This window comes from Monodelphis domestica, chromosome 4 (assembly GCF_027887165.1).
Source record: "Monodelphis domestica isolate mMonDom1 chromosome 4, mMonDom1.pri, whole genome shotgun sequence".
Lineage (NCBI taxonomy): Eukaryota > Metazoa > Chordata > Mammalia > Didelphimorphia > Didelphidae > Monodelphis > Monodelphis domestica.
In genome coordinates, this window is record NC_077230.1 from 417,290,196 (window position 1) to 417,305,561 (window position 15,366).

General features: G+C 50.1%; 1 protein-coding gene across 4 annotated transcripts; it reads right to left on the minus strand.

Annotated features, from left to right (window-relative positions):
* Positions 1–791: 791 nt before the first annotated feature.
* Positions 792–11,311, minus strand: FXYD5 (FXYD domain containing ion transport regulator 5). 4 transcript variants are annotated; one of them, XM_056825340.1, is made up of 11 exons: positions 11,236–11,311; positions 10,937–10,970; positions 7,778–7,847; positions 5,816–5,905; positions 5,654–5,716; positions 5,363–5,413; positions 2,860–2,922; positions 1,651–1,683; positions 1,445–1,519; positions 1,187–1,232; positions 792–1,080 (listed from the first exon to the last, which is right to left on the minus strand). In XM_056825340.1, exons 3-11 carry the CDS (start codon positions 7,845–7,847, stop codon positions 1,056–1,058), a joined length of 516 nt encoding a protein of 171 aa, XP_056681318.1. In that variant the 5' UTR covers positions 10,937–10,970; positions 11,236–11,311; the 3' UTR covers positions 792–1,055. The 4 variants fall into 4 exon arrangements, with proteins under 4 accessions (XP_056681318.1, XP_007491877.1, XP_056681317.1 ...); XM_007491815.2 differs by lacking the exons at positions 10,937–10,970; positions 11,236–11,311 and adding an exon at positions 8,623–8,755; XM_056825339.1 differs by lacking the exons at positions 10,937–10,970; positions 11,236–11,311 and adding an exon at positions 8,075–8,212.
* Positions 11,312–15,366: the final 4,055 nt, after the last annotated feature.

Genomic DNA, 15,366 nt, shown 5'->3' on the forward strand with positions numbered 1-15,366 from the left:
TAAAAGAGTTCATTAAGGATGAGGGCTAAGAAAGGCCCCTGGATTAAGTAAGAGGCTGTGGGTGACCTTCGAACAATTTCGGAAAAGTCAGGGATCACGAATCTGTGTGTGTGTCCGTGTCTGTGTGTTCGTCATTAGACTGTGTATCACTTGAAGGCAAAAATCAAAGATTTAGAGCTGTAAGGGACCTGACATCCAACCTTCTCATTTTACAGGCAAGAAAACAGAGACCCAGAGAGATCAAATGATTCCGCCAAAGCCATAGGGCTAGGAAACAATCCAATACACTTTCCCTGGCTCCCCGCTGCTGTGGCTAGGCTAGCCTCCATTCTTCATCTCTGCCACCTCCTTTCCTGATCCCCTCTGTTGTTAGCTCTTTCTGTCTGTCTCTGTCTCTTTCTCCCCTCTCTCCTCCCTCCCTCCCATCTCCCAACCTCTCTTGTGTTCTTTGTCTCTTTCTGTCTCTCCTCTCTCTGGCTTCTCTCTCCCTCTCATCTTATATTTCTTTATGTACTTATACTGAGACCTTCCCTCCCCCAAGCCATAGAACATACACGGCTTAAAGGCAGAGGCTTCCGTCTCTGTATCCCCAGACCAGCACCACATTCTCCCAGAATCCTCTAGGATTCAGGAGATGAGAACTGAGGCTTTGGCTAAAGCAGGATTCCGTGTGCTCAGTGTACACTGACCCTGGTGCCTTCTCTTGGCTTCGTCCCATGAATCCCAACCTTTCAGGTCTGCTCAGCACCTTTGACAGAGGAGATGCCACGTCAAGAACCAACACTCGTCCATTCATTTGTCCCGCAAATGTTTATTGAGAATTTGGCTGAGAAACTTGGGATCTGGGGGGGAGTGGCAACAGAGACCAGGGAGACCTAGAAACAGGAGCTGGTGCCATCTTGAAAAAGGCATCGTCATGGCAGTGAGAAACCAGGTAAAAGGGGTGAGCAGTGGGACTTTCTTCCCAGAGCTCCATGAGCTTCAGAGTCGGCCAGAGCCTTGGGGTCCTTCCGCCATCATGGCTCCATTGGTATCTCTTCATTAGAGCTGGGGCCTCAGGCTTGGGCCACCCTGTAGGCACTTTGAAGGGAGGAGGCCGTGAGAGGAAAGACCTCATCCTTCTCATCTCCCACATCCCTTGGTCTTCCCAGCCGTCCTCCTCCCACCTTGGTTGCCCTAATCTCACCTTCTTTGTTGCCTTCTGCACCAACGAAACTGGCGGCACCGATCACCTGAGAGGAAGAAGTGAGTAAGAACAGGAAAAGAAATCAGACTCGTGGGGTAGTCGATATCTGGGGGTCACAAATGGGGAAAGCTCACTGCAGAGGTGGGATAGGGCTCGACCCCAAGATCTCACAGTAAACCAAGGGCTGAAATGGTCTGCGAATCCCTCCCCAGCCCAGTCCTGGGACCCAAGAGTCTCCCAGGTTCCCCTAGTCCATACTGGTGAGAATCACGATGCCTGTGATGAAGAGAACAGCAGCTGCCAGTAAACCTCTCTTCCGGAGGGTATATTCATCTGAGAGAGGAAGAGGAGAGGGTGGTCAGGGGTGAAAGCAAAACGTGCAGGTGGAGGATACAGAAGGGGAAGGAGCCCTGTGTTTGGCCTTCCCACTCCTCTGCCCAGGGTCCCAAATCTGGAAGACTCACCACTTTGGAAGGGATTCTCCGCCTCCTGGTGCCCTGGGGAGGAGCCAAAGACATTAAGGGGGAGGAGCCTTTCTCTTGCAGCTCCTCCCCTTTCATGCATTGTCTTTCCACATTAGAATGTAAACTCCATGAGGATTGGCATGGTCTTTTGGCTTGCTTTTTGTATCCCTAACACTTAGGTGGTGCTAGAGTACATAAAACTTCAGGCCTGGAGTCAGGAAGACTCATCTTCCTGAGTTTAACCCAGCCTCAGATACTAGCTGGGTGGCCCTGGGCAAGTCACTTAGCCTTGTTTGCCTCAGTTTCCTCATCTGTAACATGAGGTAGAGAAGAAAATGGCAAACTACTCCAGTATCTCTGCTAAGAAACCCCCAAACTAAGGAGCTGCTAGGTGGCTCAGTAGATAGAGAGCCAGGATTAGAGACAGGAGGTCCTGGATTCAGATTTGATCTTGGGCACTTCCTAGCTGGGTGACCCTGGACAAGTCACTTAACCCCCATTGTCTAGCCCTTACTGCTCTTCTGCTTTGGGGCCAATAAATAACATTGATTCTAAGACAGAAGGCAAGAGTTTAAAGAAAAGAAAAGAAAACCCCAAATGGAGTTATGAAACATCAGACACAACTGAAAATTACAACAAAACAGTTAGCTTGGTGCCTGGCAATGCTTGGGAGGTAGGTTCGATTATTCTCCCCATTGTACACATGAGTTTAAGTGGCTTGCCCAGGGTCCCACAGTAAGTGTCTAAAGCTGGATTTGAACTCAGGTACTTCTGACTCCAAGCCCAGCCCTTTATCCACTTCTTCCCTCTGGGGAAGGGTTGGTTGGCTTTTCCTAGTTGACCCCAGCTGTCTGGTTGTCTCTTGAGTTGTGGCCCTCAAGAAACTTACATTCTACTAGGATTAGCAGAAGGCAAGAAAGGAACACTCTGGGGAGGGAGTGGGTGATTCCTTGAACATCATAGAACTAAAAAAAAGTTTAATCGAAGGGAATGAGTATGGTGTGTGTTCTAGGAGTGAGGAAAGGGGGAAGGCTTAAGGAGGAGAAAATTCAGGAACGGGATTGGATATCCTCTGAGACCCCTTCCAGTTTGGAATCTCATCATCTCACTCTGAGACCCATTCCCAGTGTCTCTCCCTGCCCACCCCCATAGCAATGGGACCCAGGATCCCTCCCTCCTGACCGGGGCTAGGGTACAAGAACCACTGACCAGAAGAGGCTGAAGGCTTGGGAGTTCTTGTTCTGCTGCCCACAGTTGGAGGGTCCAAGTTACCTGGAGAACACAAGAGACAATCCACAACCTGTGCGGAGAGTTTGACCCAGCCCCAGCCCCCAAGAAGATCATAATCCAACAATAGAGGGGAAGCTGGGTGGCTTAGTGGATTGATAGCCAGGCCCAGAGATGGGAGGTCCTGGGTTCAAATCCATCCTCAGATACTTCCTAGCTGTGTGACCCTGGGCAAGTCACTTAACCCCCCCTTGCCTAGCCCTTACCACTCTTCTGCCTTACAACCAATACCCAGTATGGATTCTAAGACAGAAAGTGGGGGCTTAAAAAATAATAATCTAATAATGGCAAAAAGTGAAGAGTAAGGATACTCCAAGGAAGGAAAAGGGAGAGCAAAGGAGGAAATGAAAAGAGAGGACCAAGAAGAGTGCAGGGAGCAATCCGAGCCCATTGCTATAAAGGCAGAAAAGAGGAAAAGTTTATATATTCAACAGAAAGGAAAAAAATTACGAGATAACTTGGTTCCCCCAAAAGATGATCTCTGGCACAGCAAAAAAGAAAAGAAAATATTCAGAATAATAAAGAAAAAAACCATACTGTCAAAAAGTATTTGCCATTCTATTTAGAATCTAAAATCTATAAGGAGGAGACACAAATTTATGAAGGCGAGTCCCATGTCGGTAAGATGAATGGTCAAGGAATAGGACCAAGTGACTTTCAAAATAGAAACCTTTTTTTTTTTTAGAAATAGATTGTAAACCACTTGAAAAAAGCTATGAACTCTTTATTAATTAGAGAAATGGAGACTTCAATAATGCTAAAATACCATCACATACTCAATTAAGTGAGCAATAATAGAGAAAAATTGTGAAATTCAATGCTGGAAGGGCTGTGGAGAAACAGGCACACTACTGCTTGGTGAATAGTGAGTAGGAAGACAGCACCAAATAGAAAAGAGTACTGGACATGGAGTCAAGAAGACTCCTCTTCTTGAGTTCAAATTTGGCCTCAGGCATTTACTAGTTGTATGACCCTGGACAAGTCATTTTACCCTGTTGGTTTCAGTTTCCTCACCAGTCAAATGAGTTGGAGAAGGAAATGGCAGACCACTCCAGTAGGTAAACCCTACTGAAGAAGAAAACCCCAAATGGGGTCACAAAGAGGGGGATACAACTAAACAACAGATGAGCAGGGCAATTGCCTTGGAAAACAAAATGGAACCCCACACTAAGCACAACATACTCTTTGCTATTCATATTATACTGTTCATACTCTTTTCTTTAAACTTTTACCTTCAGTCTTGGAATCAATACTTTGTATTGGTCCCAAGTCAGAAGAGTAGTAAGGGCTGGGCAATGGGGGTTAAGTGACTTGCCTAGGGTCACACAGCTAGGAAGTGTCTGAGTCCAGATTTGAACCCAGGACTTCCCGTCTCTAGACCTGACTCTATCCATGGAGCCACCCAACTGTCCCCTGTTCATATCCTTTGACCCAGTGATCCTGGCTAAAGCTATATCCTAAGGATATTACTGACAGGAAAAAGACTCATTTACATAACGATATTCCTAGCAGCATTATTCATAATACCCCAAATTGGAAACGACTCATATGTCCAATAATTGGAGAAAGCTTGAACCAAAATGCAGTGTGGAATGTTATGGCACTACATACTGAATCAGAGAAACATGGAAAATTTTTTTAGGAAGTGATGGAAGATAAAGAAAGACCCAGAACTAAACCCTCAGTGACTAACAAAGTATGAGAATTTTTATTGTAATAATGGTAGCAAACTCTGGAAAAATACCCAGGAAAAAAAGCTCAGAAGAAGCCTGGGAAATAAACAGTTTAAGTTTGTTGCAATTTTCTATAATTCACACTTTGTTTTTTTGTTTTTGTTTTTGTTTTTGGTCCAGGGATTTCACTGGCCAAGAGAGATGGCCTTGGAGGTCTCTTCCACCTCTAAGCCTCTGATCCCCAAGTCTGGGGTCTGCCAGGCTCCAAACCCAGCTGTGTCCCATCTCTTAAAATGAAATTTGATCCTGATGAGGGAAATGTCCCTCTTATGTGGGGAAAGGTAGGAGGGGGAGAGGTTTTCCTGAATTAGGGAGTCTTGAAATGAGTCCTGGAAGGCAGGAGGAATTTGGAGAAATAGAGGCGGGCCAGAAGCTGCCAGATGGCTCAGTGGTTTGAGAGCCAGGCCTAGAAACAGGAAGTCTTGTGTTCAAATTTGACCTTAGACACTTCCCAGCTGGATGACTCTGGGTGAGTCACTTATTGCCTAACCCTTGCCACTCTTCTGCCTTGGAACCTCTACACAGTATTGATTCTAAGACAGAAAAGAAAGATTAAAAAAAAAAAGAAAGAGAAGGAGGGCAGGTAGAAAAGCTCACAAGGCATGATGGAGACAGGAGACGAGGAGAAGATGAGTGAATGGGCATAGTATGGGCCCCTCTTCTACCTAGATGCTCCCCACTCTGCCACTTACGCATCTCGGAAGTAGTTTCCATCTTCTTCTCTGGCTGGGTTTGGCCTGTGTCTTTCCCCCGATGGAAACAAAAGAGAATGAGGCATGAGATATGAATGAAATCCTACCTCCCACAAGATTTGGGGCCCCAAGCCCCAGCCCCTTTGCCCCTTGGGCAATTCTGCCCAAGATTCCAGAGTCTCCAATCTCAGCCCCTCTCTGTGGCTGGAGGGATGAGGAATTGTCATCTGGGAGCCAGGCCAGGGTCCAAGTCACTCATCTCTTCCCCCAGCACCCTTGAACCCCACTTACCGGCGCTGTACTTGGTAGGATCCCCTGAAGTCAGCTGGTGCTCTGAGGTGGTTGGGCTTAGAGCTGAGAGGAAGGCAGAGTTGGTAGCAGAGACCTCCTGGAGTTCCCAGGGCCCCCCTCCCCCAAGTTTCTTCCCTCTTTACTCCCCCAATGATGCCTCACCTGTGCCTGAGCTTGAAGCAGGGGTTGAATGGTCCTTCTCCATTAATGGTGGGGCCATCGATGTACCTAAATGGGTCTCCACTGATAAGTCTAATTAGGAGGTGAAGGGGGATGGAAGATAAGAGGAGAGGAAAGGAGGTGAGCTAGGACCCCTTCCACCCCCACCATCCTTCCTAGCCTGAGCCCCTTCTCCCTCAGACATAACGGGGCATCGGGGATGGAGAAGGAACGTTCCAACTCTCTAAAAGTCCCTGTACCATAGCCTTAGCTTTGGAAGGAGCCTCAGAGTTCTAGTCCAAACCGATCATCTTTTCTTTTTGTAAACTCTTACCTTCTAACGAATAATCGACACTAAACATTGGTTCCGAGGCAAGAGAGCAGGAAGGGCTAGCCAATGGGGGTCAAGTGACTTGCCCAGGGTCACACGGCTAGGAAGTGTCTGAGGCCACATTTGAACCCAGGACCTCCTGTCTCCAAGTCTGGCTCTCCATCCACTGAGTCACTTAACTGTTCTCACATCCTTGCCTTTCTTAACAGTCCTGCTCAGGGGCCACCATGAAGCCTTCCCTCAATGCCTCTTACCTCTCTGCTCCCCCAGAAGAAAGTGATCTTTCCACATCATTTTCCTGAGCTCTTGGCCTGGACCTTCCCTTTGTCCCTCACCATGCTCACCCTCTTCTACTCCACCCTGCTGGATTGTAAACTGAGTCTGATCTGTCTTTGCTGTAGCCCCAGCACTCCAGTCAAAGGTACTTTAAAGGGATTGTTTTGGACTTGAGTTTTACTGCCAATAAGTACATCTGCGGGTTCCTGAGAGACTCATCAATGCTGTGCCAGGAGTCAGGAAGACCCAAGTGGGAATCCAGACTCATGAGGGCTAGTTGTTGACTCTGGGCAAGTCATATCACCTTGGCTGCCTCAGTTTCCTCGACTATCCAAATGGGTATAATAATAGCATCCACCTTGCAGGATTGTTGTGGGACCCAAATGAGATCATCTTGGTTTTTTAAATCCTTATTTTCTGTCTTAGAAATATTCATACATAGAAGGGCAAGGGCTAGGCAAATAAGATTAAATGACTTGTCTAGGATCAGCCAGCTAGGTATCTGAGGCCAGATTTGAACCCAACTTCTTCAGGTCCAACTTTCTATCCATTGAGTCACCTAGCTGTCTGAGATCTTTGTAAAGCAATTAGCATAGTACCTGGGCACAAAAGAGAAGCTTCCTTCCTTCCTACTACCAGAAAGCAGAGTGATTCAATGGAAAGAGTGCTGGCTCTGGAGTCAGAGGACCTGGGTTCAAATCCCTACTTACTCCCAGCTCTTTATACCTGTGTGAGCTCCAGCAAGTCATTTTTAACTTCCTCAGTTCCCCCTTGAGTAAAAAGAGGAGTTGGAACTAGTCCTCTGAGGTCCTTCTGGCTCTAATCTATGATCTGATGTCAATTCTTTGCTGGGCCTCAGTTTCCTCATCTGTAAAATGAGTTGGAACAGGAAATGGCCAACCCTCTCCAGTATCTTTAAAACAAACAAAGTGTGTGTGTGGGCAGGAAGGTAGGTGCATGCCGTGGAAAGACTGAGTAACAGCTAAGGCATCGGCAGGCTCCTCTTCCTCACTAGCATCCTGGACGTGGCCAGAGACCTCAAGACAGACTCCTGGAAGGGACGCGGGACCTCTTCCATCTCTCTGCCCAGAGCTCTTGGCCTGGACCCTCCCTTTGCCCCCTCGTGTGCTTGTGCATCCCCTCCTGCGCCCCACTAGATGGCAAACCCCTTGCAGGCAGGATCGGAGCCCCAGAGCCAGTCCACGGGACTTGCCCGGGATGGGACGGACAAGCACGGACGGCCTGCAATCTGGGGTTGGAGAAACAAGGATGAAAATAGGAGCTCCTCCCTGGAAGAAGCCCGGGGGGAGCACAACCCGTCTGACTCTCCGGCTAGGAAGGGATTGTAGCGGACTCACCTTGGGTCCTCGAAGGCACGGCCCAGCCCAGGAGGAGGAAAAGGAAGCAGAAGTGGCCTGGGGGCGACATCTGTAGGAGGGGGTGATGGGATTGAGATCTGTGTGGAGGGGGGCTCTGGGGCTAGCTGTGGGTGTGGCTTTTGACTCCCAGAAGTCCTTCTTCAGACCCCGGAGGAAGTGGGGAGATGAGCCCAGAGAGTCATCCCCATCTCGGTCACCCCACCCCCGGCTCCCCTCCAGAAAACAGGAAGCAACCAGCCTAGGGTGTGTTCAGCAGCTCCTGATGCAAGGACTTGCCTAGAACACAAATGTCCCTCCTCTTCGGACCCTTCTTCCTTCACTCCATTGCCAGCCTGGGCGCAGGGTCCTCCCAGAGGGCCGCTCTGGACCCGCTTCCTCTCCCTTCCCTCTCTGGGTCTGCCCCCCCCCCCCCAGCTGAGGAGTCCAATGGGAGGGAGGGAGGGAGGGAGGGAGGGAGGTGACATGAGTAACGGCTCCTGCTTTGCAGGAAAGAATGAGCTGGCTGGCGCTGGGGGGGAGAGGAGGAAGGCTGGAGAGAGCCAAGCAGGGTGAGAGAGACTTCATCTGGGAGAGAAGCCGGAGGAGGGCCGGGGAGGGAGCGGAGCGGAGAATGGGGGAGCAGAGAGATCTCTGAGACCCGCAGAGACAGCTGGGAGAGAGAGGGGGGCAGAGAGGCTTCAGAGGAGACCTGCAGAGAGGGGAAGGGCCAGACACGTGCGCACAGAGGACAGGGGGCCCGGGCCAGGAGGTGATGGGCAGAAGATCTCCCGGCTGCCCGGGGCTCAGGGACCTCCCGCCGCCGCCGCCGCCCCAGAGGGCTTTACCTTGGAGCTGGGGGGTCCGGAGCTGGTGGCCTTGGCCTGGTGGGGACGGCCAGGGCGGGGTGGGGAGCTCGGGCGGGATCGGGGTGTGAGGTCGGGGGCGGGCGGGGGCCAAGACTGGGAGAGTCATTTCCTCTTTGGCTTCCTGGCTTCAAAGGCAGGGGCGGGAGCCAGAGAGAAACGAAGCAAGGGCAGAGTGGGGGACACCCCAGTATGGGAGAACGGGGCCATGAGGCAAAGGAGCCGTCCTGTGAGAAAGGGGGCAGGGCTGGACACCTGGGGAGCTGGCCAGGACAGCCAGGTGGAGGGGAGGGGAGGGGAGGAGGAGATTCTGCCCGTCTTCCCTTCCCGTTATCTTGGGGGGAGGGGGCGGCTCACTTTCCTCTTCCCCCAAGCAAGAACCAGGAAGGACACAGAGAGACCAGAGGGGAAAAAACCCGGAATCCACATTTATTGAGCTCAGAAGGTAACAAACAGGGGTCAGGGCTCAGGGCTCAGATAGAGTCCTAGGAGGCAGGAGGGGGTGGGGTGGGGGTGGGGGACAGTGTGGATACCTGGGTCTTAGGAGAGGAACTGAGGCTGGGGAGTGGATGCCTGGATTCTAGGAAGGAGGCCAAGGCAAGGAGTAGATGTCTGGGTCCGAGGAGGGGACCAGGGGACCGGATGCCTGGGTCCATTAGGAGTAATGGGGGTGGATTTTATTGCAGAAGCCTCAGGGAGGGGGGCCAGCCCTGTCCCCCAAGGGGGCTCGATGCTCTGGGCCCTAGGCACTCCCTGTGGGGTGAGGAGTCCAGTTTGGGGCACAGGCAGCTCATATAGAGGGGAACATTCACTGGTGTGGGGGGGCTGGGAGCAGGGGGCCCCAGCAATCTCCATCCCTAACCCCTGGGGTCTTTGAGATGGGGGCAGCGGCGGAGCTGGACAGGCTTCCTCATGTTACACGGCTCCCCCTTGGGCTGCTGGGAAAGAGACAGGGGGATAGAGAGAGGCACACCCTCCCACCCCAATTTCCCCCTTCCCCAAACACACACACACCACACTCTCACTTTTCTGATCCTGTGAAGTATAGACTTTTTGATCTAGTAATCCCTGGCTGCTACTGCCTATTTTCTCCCTCCCCCCAGTGGAAGAGGGAAAGAGAGAGGAAGAGGGAGAGGAAGGAGAGGGACAAGGACAAGGAGAGAGAGAGGGAGAGAAAGGAATGGAAGTGGAATGAGGGAGAGGAAGAGGGACTGGAGCTGAGATTTCATAGGTAAAGGGAACTCCCGGGTGAGGAAATTCTATCAGGTCAGGTCCCCTCTGATAGTCTTGAAAAGTTTCCATTTAACTTGAGAAATTACAGTCAGAGCTGTAGAATTTTGAGCAGAAATTTGAGCCCAGGTCTTTATTCTGAGGACAGCTACCTAGTGTGAACAGTGCATTATCCCTCCAAGGGGAAAGAGACTAGGACAGCTACCTAGTGTGAACAGTGCATCATCCCTCCAAGGGGAAAGAGACTAGGACAGCTACCTAGTGTGAACAGTGCATCATCCCTCCAAGGGAAAAGAGACTAGGACAGCTACCTAGTGTGAACAGTGCATTATCCCTCCAAGGGGAAAGAGACTAGGACAGCTACCTAGTGTGAACAGTGCCTTATCCCTCCAAGGGGAAAGAGACTAGGACAGCTACCTAGTGTGAACAGTGCCTTATCCCTCCAAGGGGAAAGAGACTAGGACAGCTACCTAGTGTGAACAGTGCCTTATCCCTCCAAGGGGAAAGAGACTAGGACAGCTACCTAGTGTGAACAGTGCATCATCCCTCCAAGAGACTTCATCTGAAGGTCCCTCCCAAAGGCAGCTGCCTCTTTCTGCTGTAGTATCCATCCAGGCATGGATGGTTCCCACCCCCACCTCAACACACACACACACATATGTATGCATACACACACTCCCTGATGAGAATTGAAACTTACAGTTTTTAATGGTCGGACTGCAGGAAGAAAGGAAGGAGAAGAGACTGTAAGGAGACCAAGAGAGAGACAGAGACAGGGAGACTAGCAGGGGCAGAGGAGACACAAAGACAGGAGAGCAGAGCCAGTGGCATACAAGCAAAGACAGAGGCAGGGGCAGACTGAGATGGATACAGAAGGTAACAGGGACAGAAATTCACAGACACAAACAGAGGAAACTGAGAGAAAGAGGCAGACACATGGGCAAAAAGACACAAGGACAGAGCTAGCCTCAGAGGGACATAGAGGGGGGGTACAAGCCAGATGGAGGGACTTGGGGAACTAGAGGAAGCCCACCCTCATCCCTAACCCCCCAAAGACCCTTCTGACCTGGAGTCTGATTTCCTACACTTCACCTTCTTGCCTGTGGAATGACAGAAATGGAGAGATAGAGAGAAGGAAGGCTGAGACTAGAGTTGGGAGCCAGGGAAAATAATCAGGAAGGGACCCACCCAAACTCAGCAGGGTTGCCCTCTAACCTGGGGTGGGAATGCTGTGGTCTGAGGATAAGGGAGCCAGAGCTCTGGGAGCGGGGGGAGGGTTATTGGCAGAGGGCTCTACATAAGGAAGGAGGGATATTCTGGGGGGCTCCAGTGAAGGGTCTGTGTAGGTGATGAGAAGGCACTTACTGAGTATGATGAGAATGCCTAGAACAAACATGATGGTGGCCAGAGTAAGGCCCACAGTACGAACAGTGTCATAGTCTGGAAAGGGAAAAAGAGCACTTGTGGTGATCCATCCGCACTATGACTCTTCCCCAGCTCACCTCCCCAAGCCTCCATCCTGATTATGCCCCTGATTTTTGTGGACCTCGGTTTCCTCATCTGTCAAACAGGACCTCATGGAACAGGGAATGTGGTTGAACCTAAACTAAGAATTGAATGTGGCATAGAAGAGAGCTAAATAAACCCTAATGCCCATGCTGTTCCATCTTTCTCCATGTGGTACCCCCCTCCCAACTCCCAGCTTTTCTCCTTCTGCTTTAGGCTGCCCCCTCCAAATTAGATGATGTGAGCTCAACCCCTATTCCCCATTATATTTGTTTTAGCAGTAGCCTGAGCCCAGAATAACTTCAGAGGGGAAAAAAAAACACCTCCCAGGCAAATCCAAGCCAACAGGATGTAGACCAGGAGCAGGCAGGAAAGATACTGGGATTATCAGCTGTGCTTGGAGTTCTCCTTGTGGCTCACTGAGAAAGCTGGGTTTTGTTGCCTAGGACTTTCCCTCAAGCCCCCCTCCCACCGTATTCCAAACTCACCATAGTAGAAACGGTCAGGTTCCTGAGAAGTGGCTGAGGGGAGAAAGAGACAGAGAGTCAAAGAGAGACAGAGACAGAGAGACAGACACAGACAGATAGAGAAGACAGAGAAACAGAGAGAGAGAGGAGAGACACAGAGAGGAGAAAGAGAGAGACAGAGAGAAGGAAAGAGAGACAGACACAGACACAGACAGAGAAGACAGAGAAACAGAGAGAGAGGAGAGACACAGAGAGGAGAGACACAGAGAGAGACAGAGAGACAGACACAGACAGATAGAGAAGACAGAGAAACAGAGAGAGAGGAGAGACACAGAGAGGAGAGAGACACAGAGAGAGAGAGACAGAGAGAAGGAGAGAGACAGAGAAAGAGACAGAGAAGGAGAGAGAAAGAAAGATAGAAAGAGGAAGGGAGGGGAGGGGAGAGAGAGGGAGGAGAGATAAAAAGAGAAAGAAGGAGGGAGGGAAGAAAGAGGGGAGCAGAGAGGGAGGGAGAGGAGAGAGAGGAGAGACAGAGACAGAGAGGGGGTGGGGAGGGAGGAAGGGAGAGAGAGAGGCCTGAGACTACCACCAAGGGCCTCTCTCAGTCTGCTCTCCACCCCTGACCCTTGCCTGGCAGATCCCCATCCAGCTCCCCATTGCTTGTTACAAGATGGATCCTGGTTCTTTCACTTCCTTCCTTACTACCTAGGAGAACTCCCTAGAATCTGGACATGAGCTTCCATGTCTGTAAAATGAGGTTGGATTCCATGATTTCAAAGGCTCCTTCCAGCTAGCATTTCTATAGCACTTTACAAATATCATCCCATTTGATCTTCCTTCACAGCAGCCCTGGGAGATTGGTGCTATTTTTATGTCCATCTTAGAGATCCTACATTGAGAATTGAGGAAATTAAGGCAGAGTGCAAATTGACACTTGAAAAAAATGGGTCTTTCTGACTCCAAATCTAGAACTTTCTCTAAGTACGTGACTTTTAGGTCTCATCACTCCTCTCCACTCACTCTGTGCTTCAGTCTTTCTGATCTATTTGCTATTTCTCACATACAGGTTTGCATTTCCCATCTCCAGGTCTTTGCATTAACTGGCCCCTATGCCCAGAATGCACTTCTTCCTCCACTCCATCTCTTAGAATCCCTGATTTCCTTCAAGATTCAGCTCAGTGTCATCCTCTTGTAACTTTCTACTAAAATTAACTTGCATTTATTTAGAATATATTTGTTATAGATCATATATAGGCATCTATCTCTTTATTTTCTATCCATCATCTCTGTCAGTCTCTCTCTCTGTCTAGATGTCTTTTGTGGTGTCCCCTGATAGAACATAAGTTCCTGGAGGGCAGAGATTGGTTCATTTTTGTCTTTGTGTCCCCAGTGTCTGGCAAAGTTCCTACGTGCTTCTTGTTTACTTGATTAGTCATATCTGGCTCTTCATGACCCCATTTGGGGTTTTCTTTTTTTAAGCCCTTACTATCTGTCTTAGAATTCATACAAATATTGGCTCCAAGGCAGAAGAGCACTAAAGGCTAGGTAATGGGGGTTAAGTGACTTGCCTAGGGTCACACAGCTAGGAAGTATCTGAGGCCAGATTTGAATCCAGGACCTCCTCTCTAGACCTGGCTAGGTCTAAAAAAAAAAGTGTGTGTGTGTGTGTGTGTGTGTGTGTGTGTGTGTGTGTGTGTGTGTGTGTGTATGAGTGATTTGCCATTTCCTTTTCCAGCTCATTTTACAGCTGAGGTAACTGAGACAAACAGAGCTGAGTGACTTGCCTTTGGTCCCACAGCTAGTAAGGGTCTGAGATCACATTTGAACTCAGGTCCTCCTGACTCTAGGCCTGGCACTCTATCTACTATGCCACCTAGCTGCCACATGGTAGATGCTTGATAAATACTTGTAGACTGATTAATCACCCCAGGAATTCTTTCATAGCATGATTGATTGGCAGGTATCTTTGCAGGAAGTCTGTCCTGCATTCTCACAGTTATACCTAGTTTCCTCTTTTGCCTTCTCCTAAACCTCCTCCTCTAGGAAGTCTTCCCGGCTTCCCCCTTTATCCTTTGTCTAGTGAGGAAGATAATTCATGGTCATATAACACTTTAGGATTTGCAGATGGGGGCAACTGATTCTTACAGAGGGCTTTCCCAGGGACACATAGCTAGTAAGGCAGGATTCCAACCCAGGTTTTCTTGACTCAAGTCCATAGTGATCTTTGCTGTCTCCCAGGGCGGTTCTCACCCTGTGGCTTCTGCACCTGTCAGGAAATGTTTCTGTGTGTCTGCCTCCAGCCTCTCCCATCGGCCTGAGGGTTCCCTGAACTTCTGCTACCTCAGATGGGAGAGCAGTATGACTCACATCTCCTTCCTCCTCCTCAAAAGGCTTAGCACAAATAATCGGGGAGTCTAGAGAGGATTCCCCAGGAGCTGGAAGGGAAAGTCCCATTCAGCTCCCAGATTCTAAAGTTCTATGAGTGTAAGATTCTAATATTCCCTAAGACTGAGCTTACAGTGTTCTAGAGCTAATCTTCTCAGTTTCCCGTGTGTAAGGCTATACAGAGCTCCGAAGAACAGTTTGGGGATATTGAGGGCTTCTCCCTCTCCTCGATTTCCACCCCATCTCTGCTGTCTGTTCCCCAAGGCTCAGGGGAAGGTGGGAGGATAAGGCCCCTCCGGATGGAGCTGAACTAGGGGGTGGAGCAAAGAGAAGGGATGCATTACCGCTGGCCCGTTGCCAAGGAGAAGCTAGGGAAGGAGGGGGTTGCTGCAGCAACTGGGGCATTCTGAAAGGTAGGGTGTGTGATGGGGGAAGGGAAGATAGGAAGAGGAGGAGGGCCTGAGGAGGGCAAGGAGGTCAGGAGCCCCTATTCTTCCTTCATTTTCAGACCCCAAGGACCCTCGAGTTGTCTTTCCCTGGGCTGCCATGCCTCTGACATTTTCATTCTCAGCCTCTCAGGGGTAGAGGGGTATTCTGGGAGGAGAAGGATGGAGAAGGGTATTTGGGCAGCTCTAATTCTGCAGCTCCCAGACTCCCCACCCCAGGCAGACCTCCATATAGACAAGAATGGCACGGTTGAGCTTTCTCCTTTGCCCCTCCCCCTTTATCAGTCTCTTCCCGCCCCTTCCCCCATCACTCCTTTCTCTTTCTTTTCCTCGCCTTCCCTCCCTCCCTTTCTCTGTCTCTGTCTTTGTCTCTGTCTCTCCATCTCTGTCTATCCCTCCCTTTCTCCCTCCCTCTCTCCCTTTCCCTCCCTCTCTCCCTTCTCCCTCTCCCTCTCTCTCCCTTCCCCCCTCTCCCTCCCTCTTTCTCTCTCCCTCTCTCTCCCTTCCCCCTCTCCCTCTCTTTCCCCCTTCTCTCTGTCTCAGTCTGTCTGTCTCTGTCTGTCTCTGTCTCTCTCTGTGTCTGTGTCTGTCTCTCTCTGTCTCTCTCTCTGTCTGTCTCTCTGTCTCTGTCTCTGTCTCTCTGTCTCTCTCTCTCTCCCTCTCAGTTTTCTCGGTGACTGCAGGATAGAACA

Excerpts from the sequence above, each read along its gene's own strand:
- FXYD5 (XM_056825340.1), bottom strand. The coding sequence starts at position 7,847 with ATGTCGCCCCCAGGCCACTTCTGCTTCCTTTTCCTCCTCCTGGGCTGG. Across the intron at positions 5,717-5,815 it reads TGCTTCAAGCTCAGGCACAG|CTCTAAGCCCAACCACCTCA; the intron begins GTGAGGCATCAT and ends CCTTCCTCTCAG. Across the intron at positions 5,414-5,653 it reads TCCTACCAAGTACAGCGCCG|ACACAGGCCAAACCCAGCCA; the intron begins GTAAGTGGGGTT and ends ATCGGGGGAAAG.